The following is a 7,553-nucleotide window of genomic DNA, read 5'->3' as shown; positions in this document are numbered from 1 at the left end:
GACTCTCCAGAAACAAGATGAAGAAGATGAGTTTTATTCATTCTGCCCTTTTTTGATTACATAGTAATTGCTTTATATAGTATGTTCTCTGAATTGTTACTAACAGAATTGATAAATTCTGATGCTAGGGCCTAACCGAAAAGGATTCACGAAGATTCTATTCTAACAGAATTACAAGGCTCGTGGGATAATTCCCTTTTGGACCACTCTATGCCACGTCAGCTTCCTTTCCCCTTTAGACAATAAAGTCCTTCAGGTACTTTGGTTTAGTTCTCTGCCTCTGATTCCTTTCTGTTGATGGTTGCTCTGCTTGTGCCTCTGTTAATGGTGATTGTGGAACTGCATTCGTAACAGTTTTCTATTTTATGGTCTACAAATTCCTTTTATATTATTAATCAATCAACATGATTGTCTTTTATGGTATTTCATCATCAAATGTTTTTGGTATAGAGTTGCCTACTATGTAAGGAGGGATTCAAATTCATGAGAACAATGCACTCCATGTGGTCTTAATTTTTATTGTGTTCTCTTTACAGGCATGTCATCTGGAAAAAGTTCAGTGACAAGTTTCCAGGGATCACCTGTACCTGCAGGACTAATGGGTACAGGACTAATGGAGGGTGGTCTGATTGATGTTCAACAATTTTCACTCAAAGCTGTGCTTCTGTAAGAATTCCGTCAAGAAATAATTCACTCTCATAATATCCGGCTGCACCAATGGGGAAGGACATGCAGCAATGGTTCTTGGCATGCCAACAACAACAATCACTTTAAACAAAAAAATATATTTGTGCTGGCAATCACATGGAGTTTGGATACATTGGTTTGCAGATTCCACATCAATACAATTCACAATTTCATTGTCCATAGCTGGAGATTTAAATGTAACCACATGATGTTAAAAGCTGTGCATGCACAATAGTTCACTAATTTGTTTAAAATGTGGTATATATTGAATCAAATAAACAATTATTTCAGCATACTAGCATTATAGATTCTGCAGTATGTTCAAGTTACCCATTTATAAAATTGTAGCAAAAAGAAAATGTATTTTGAAGTTTGTATTTCATTATGGTACAAACTTTACACCTTCGAGTGCTGATCATTTCATAGCAAATGTTACATAGATCGAGAATAGAGTATGTGATTCAATGTATGATTCAGTGAGCCAAGAAGGAAGCAATAGATAGGCCAATGTTAGTATCAGCAAAAATGTTAAACACAAAATACAACATTCTGGTCAGCAGATCTTTTGAAAGTGGGAGTAAATAATTTATACACCACAAGAAATGAAAAGGAAATCCTCAGCAAAGTACATCAACTGCATCATGGTAGGTATACTAGCATCCACTTCTCATTTCTATGGCACCATTGTTGAACATCTAAGCCTTCCCAAATTTCTATTAACCTTATGCACGTTTTCCTTGAGCCAAGCTTACACGCATAATTCTTATTCCAAGTTTTTAATAGAATTGTATTTTTATGTATTTAAATTTAAAACATCTAATTAAATAAAAGATTTCGTTAATTAATTTGTTTATTCAATAGTAAATATTAAGATAGAGCGGGGTTACAAAGTTCTATAATAAAAAAGAGTAATATTTACAAGAGAAAAATTTAGTCAATTATGTTTTAAGATGAATGTAAATTAAATTTTATGAAAGTTTTCAACATAAAAATAATATAATAATAGTAATTAAATAAAAAAAATGTCTTTAAACGGAAATGTATATGAAAAGTAACAAACAAAAAGCCACTAAAAATCAATAAATGACATAACAACGAACTCAACCTATGCGAACGCACCCATTATTTAACTAAGTTCACCTATTTTTAAAATTAAGCAGATTTAGTTTTGTGGTGTTTTTCTATCTAGAATTCTAAAATTTAATTTTCTATTTAAAATCTTCACAAATTCAATTGATTATTGTCAATCTATTTCTCAAAATAGTTACAAATTAAAATTTAAATACAAAGCAAATTTGACCAAAATTGAGTTACATTAATTTTACCTCACTTTCAAAATGATTTTACATCCATTTTTTAAAAAGGCAATTTCAAGACGTGTTTGATTGTGTTTTTGTTTTTTTAATCTATTTTATACAATAATTTTAAAAATAGAGATGCTTTGATTTTTTTAGTTTTTTAGTCACCATAACATTGCATTAGTATAAAATATTAATCAATTTTATTAATGACTAATTTTTTATAAATGCATATATTTATTACTACTAAATAAGTTATTTATATTAATACAACTTAGTTTTATTTATTAATATTATCTTATTCATATATACTAATAATATTAATATTATTTTTGTTGTTGTTATTATTATTATTATTATTATTATTATTATTATTATTATTATTATTATTATTATTATTATTATTATTATTATTATTATTATTATTATTATTATTATTATTATTATTATTATTATTATTATTATTATTATTATTATTATTATTATTATTATTATTATTATTATTATTATTATTATTATTATTATTATTATTATTATTATTATTATTATTATTATTATTATTATTATTATTATTATTATTATGTAAGCTCTATTCTTCTATAGTTTTTTAGTTTATTTTCTAATTAGAGAATAAATAAAAAGGATTAGGGAAGAGAATAAATTGTTGCTTTGTTGAGTGGATGTACAACCAAAGTGACTATGTGAACTTCATCCAAACTCACGAAGCTACATATATTAAAAGTATTTGATTTCTAACATTTATTATTGTGGTTCCTTAGTCCATAATTGATGTTTCCTATACCAACTTTAATGCTGAGATTCACACGGGAAACAAATCACGTCAGTGGTGCAATGAAAATTAGAAATTTTCTTTACTTTCTCTTTTTTTATTTAATTAATTAATTAATTAATTTTGTTATTATTATTATTATTATTATCATTATTATCATTATTACTATTATCATCATTATTATTATTATCATTATTATTTAGTTATTATTGTTTGTTTCATGTTTTTTCTTCCTTACTGATTTTTTCCTTTTCTTCCACTTTCTGATTTTCTTGCTTGCAAGGTTCTTTCATTGTACTTTGTTTTATGCATGTTTATTATTATTATTTTAATTTTTTTTATGGAAGGTTCAAGCTATTTAAGAGGTACTTCAACTTCAAATTTCATACTATTGTGTTATGGATTTATGTCTTCTTTCTTCATTCTTATTAATTTGTCTTTTATTTTCTTCTTTACAATTACAGTCATGCTATTATCATATTTTTTTTGTTCGCTTCTCTGATCCCTTTTCTCCACCATGAGTAGGTCAAAATAATCACGGGATTTTAAAACATTAGCGTTCCTCTCATTTTTCACTTGAATTTTTTTTTTGTGGTGAAGTGAATGACAATGAGAAAAATCCCATAGAAATGGTGGTAAGTTCTATTCTTTTGCATTGTCTTTTGAATTTAAGTTGAAGTGCAGTTAATAGAACATGAACATGGATTTGAAATTGCTAATTTTTCTCTATTATTGCATGTAATTAGAGGAAATAGTGTGGTCACTGTTGAGGTGCTTCAAATTCAAGTATTTAAATGTAAATTAACAATTGTTAAGTGACCTGACAAATGTAAATATGGAGTAATTTATATTATAATTGACATGCTGTCATATATTTATAAAAAAAACTATTTTACTTATTTGAAATTACAATTCTCAATTTAATTACATTTTTTTTTTACTTTTTAACCCTTTTAGTTTTAAACATTTATTTTGTTTATTATGTTTAAGCCTTATGAGATTCATCTTAATATAGTTTGTTAATTTTGTGATCCATGCGTATACACAGGTTTTAAATTCGCATAAACATCAACCTTTGAAGTCTCTTAATCAAGTGACTCATACGTATGCACGGGTTTCAAATTCACATGAACATCAACCTTTGAAGTTTGATTAATCAAGTGACTCAAACAATTTGACAATTGATCAACTCTATTATTTAGAACTATTTAATATGAATGTTAGTTCTTTTATCCTTTTACAATCTCTTTCTTTTTATTCTTCCATCGAGTGACTCATATGTATGCACAGGTTTTAAATTCACATGAACATTAACCTTTGAAGTTTGGTTAATCAAGTGACTCAAACAATTTGACAACTTATCAACTCTACTATTTAGAACTATTTGATATGAATGTTAGTTCTTTTATCTTTTTACAATCTCTTTCTTTTTATTCTTTTATCAAAAATCATTTAGACAAAGACCCGTGTGTACGCACGAGTTACCGACTAATTTTCCACTAAAGTTGACTTATGATGGAAATTGATATGCGGCATATATATTTTAGATACGGAATATAAATGTGTTCAGTTGATTTCTTTGACATGAATTATTTAACATTAAAATTGATAAATATTTTAATCTAATATTATAATAATTAAAAAAATATGTTATCACCAAATTTTAGATGAATAATTTGTCTTTTTTTATCACCTAGTTTTAATGCTATTTTTTATCTCCTCGATGAAATATTGTAAAAGAAACTTAAACGATCAAGTAAATTAAGTTGGAGATATTATTTTTAATATAGTATTGATAATAAAGTTTGAATCTAGGACTTTATATAAGATATTCTAATTTGACAATTTCTACTAGTAGGTCGATTTTGGTGGTTTTTTAAATTAAGCTAAGTTATTGATAGAAAAATTGATTTTTTTTTATTTAAAGAAACTCTCCTAGTAGATCTCATAGAGGAAACAATTAAAAAAAAACAGGAAGGATATATAAAATCTCAAATTTGTATGCTTATAAGTCAAGTCACATAAATAATATTAATTTGAGGACATTTAAATTTTATTTTAAAAGGATTAATAAAGGCAAATTTAAGTATATATTTTGATATATTTTACATATTCATCTTCTCTTACCATTTTGTCTATTACATCTTTTCTTTTTCTTTTTCTTTTTTATTGAAAGAAACGCATTAGCCTTTAAGGAGTATTCCCTTTCCTTTTCTTATGCTACGGAGTTGCACATGACTCCAAAGTCATATTACTACCTAACTCGAACTTAAATTAGTATTAGAAAAAAAAATATTAAATTTTAGTTAAGAAAGGAAATTAATTCAATCAAATCTTGCCAAATACCTATCTTTATGGCTTCCGCCCAGGATTTTCACGAACATATGACCTAACTAAGCAAAAAAACAAAAGCGGTATAATCTAGAAAAAGAGTAATGGTAAAAGAGTTTCATAACTAATATTTTAGATAAAATAATGTTATTTTTTAACAATTAATGATGAAGTATATGAATCTTCTCCTGCCACTCCAACAACAAAATATAGAACGGAGAAAATAGAAGAAAAATAAATTAAAATTAGAATAAGAAAAACAAAGGAATAGAAAGACAGAGAGACTGAATATGGTCAGAATGCCAGAGTCTCATAGAGAATCTGAATCTATTGTTAAATATTTTTTTATTAATATTGATAAAAATTAAATATAGTCATTTGCATTATTATTTTTAAAAAAATACGCATTTAGGCACAAAATTAAATCAAAGAATTTTCTTTTTCGTTGCCACATTAGTTTGAAATATCCTGTCAATTATTTTAATAGGAGAACCTAACATATTATTTTAATTAGATCTCCTCTTACAATTACATTATTTTTCTATCTACAAACTCCAAATTCAAGATGTTATTTAATGATTCTAAATCTAATTCTACTAAAATCAATGACATGCTCTTAATTTGTTGTAGAAATGGTAAGATATATATTAGTCATTATTTATGAGCCAAGAGGAAAGAAAAAGTAGTGATTTGACTTTTCAACAAAGGCAATTCATTTGAAAACTAAGGGCAATGTGTTGCATTCAAGTCCGAAGTCATATTTTATTTGCTATAAACCTTTGACACATTCATTGATCCTCTTTCCAACACAACCTCCTCGTTGCTCATCTTCACCGAACCAACCACCTCAACAATTTTCCAAACCAAAACCTCAATAGAGAGAAACAAATTTTTCAGAGGCCATCATGGACAGAGAACAAGAAGAGATGCAATTTCTTGGGTTCTTTGACATATACAAAGAAGCCTCTAAGATCATACTTTCATGGAGGAAAATCTTCACCCAAATCACCTCAACACTAATCCTGCCTCTCTCCTTCATCTTCCTAATCCACATGGAAATCTCCAACCTCCTTTTCAGGAAGATCCTCATCAACGAAATAGTCATGGACGAAACAAGGCGTAACACACCCCAATACAACAAGCTTGACCGCATGATCTCTTCTGAATTGATCACTCTTGTGCTCTTCAAAATCGCATACTTCACTCTTCTTCTCATATTCTCTCTCCTTTCTACCTCGGCAGTAGTCTACACCATCGCATCAATCTACACCGCAAAAGAAGTGACATTCAAGAGGGTCATGAGTGTTGTCCCTAAGGTGTGGAAAAGGTTAATGTTGACCTTTCTATGTGCCTTTGCTGCTTTTTTCATTTACAATATCGTGACCATGTTGGTTATGTTCTTGTCAATAGTCACAATAGGGATAAGTAGTGGTGGGGTTGTGGTTTTGGTTTTGATAACGGTTTTGTACTTCATTGGGTTTGTGTACCTCACCGTGGTGTGGCAGCTAGCAAGTGTTGTGACCGTGTTGGAGGACTCGTGGGGGATTCGAGCCATGGCCAAGAGCAAGGAGTTGATAAAGGGGAAGATGGTTTTATCCATATTCGTCTTTTTCACCCTTGTGGCTTCTTTTGTTTCCATTAGGGTTTTGTTCAAGGTGATGGTGGTTGATGGATGGAGGGTGAGTTCTGTGGACAAAACAGCATATGGGGTTCTCTGTTTCTTGCTCTTGTCTTGTTTGTTCCTCTTTGGGCTTGTTCTTCAAACTGTGCTCTACTTTGTTTGCAAGTCCTATCACCATGAGAATATTGACAAATCGGCTTTGGCAGATCATCTTGAAGGGTATAGAGGAGAGTATGTTCCATTGACAGCTAAGGATGTTCAGCTGGAGCAATACCAAGTTTGATTAATAATTTATAATATAGCTTGGATAAATTATATTGGTGATGTGGTTAATTATATCTGCTATGGTTTCTTGATGTCATGAGAAATATCTTTTGTGTGTGAAATTAAGGCAGGTATGATGATGTGAATTTGATTACTCCATCTCTATATGATTATGTATTTAATTTACTGTTTGAAAATAGGAATCTTTTGCAAAGGTATTAATTAATGCTATGAGATGAGTTTATTATTTCATCAGTTTTTGAGTTTGCGTGTGTATGAACGTTATGGTAAACAGTATCAATCAGCGAATTAAATTTAGCTTAGAGTATGAGGCAGAGAAAAAATAGAATCATGTGTTGATTAAAAGTCGCATTCATTGTTCCTTAATTAGCAAGTGGATGAAGTTTCATAGGTTACGTCTACGAAGGAGAAGGATAAGTTTAGTCTCAAAATTAATCCGATGTGACAGCAGAAAATTAAGAACATACGGTTAGATGGTAAGAGCTATAATCTGAATTGTAATTTCGTCTAATGAAGTTATTCAAACTCAAATCTCACGACA

General features: G+C 28.9%; 1 protein-coding gene across 1 annotated transcript; it reads left to right on the top strand.

Annotated features, from left to right (window-relative positions):
* The first annotated feature begins 5,781 nt into the window (after window positions 1–5,781).
* Window positions 5,782–7,243, top strand: LOC121173010 (uncharacterized). Its single transcript, XM_041006502.1, has one exon. It carries the CDS (start codon window positions 6,012–6,014, stop codon window positions 7,008–7,010), a length of 999 nt encoding a protein of 332 aa, XP_040862436.1. The 5' UTR covers window positions 5,782–6,011; the 3' UTR covers window positions 7,011–7,243.
* The last annotated feature ends 310 nt before the right edge of the window (window positions 7,244–7,553 follow it).

This window comes from Glycine max, chromosome 11 (genome assembly GCF_000004515.6).
Source record: "Glycine max cultivar Williams 82 chromosome 11, Glycine_max_v4.0, whole genome shotgun sequence".
NCBI classification, from domain to species: Eukaryota; Viridiplantae; Streptophyta; class Magnoliopsida; order Fabales; family Fabaceae; genus Glycine; species Glycine max.
The sequence above is the reverse complement of the archived record's forward strand: the minus strand, read 5'-3'. Positions and strand labels throughout refer to the sequence as shown.

Bases quoted from the DNA above. Each gene is read 5' to 3' on its own strand.
- LOC121173010 (XM_041006502.1), top strand. From the start codon at position 6,012: ATGGACAGAGAACAAGAAGAGATGCAATTTCTTGGGTTCTTTGACATA.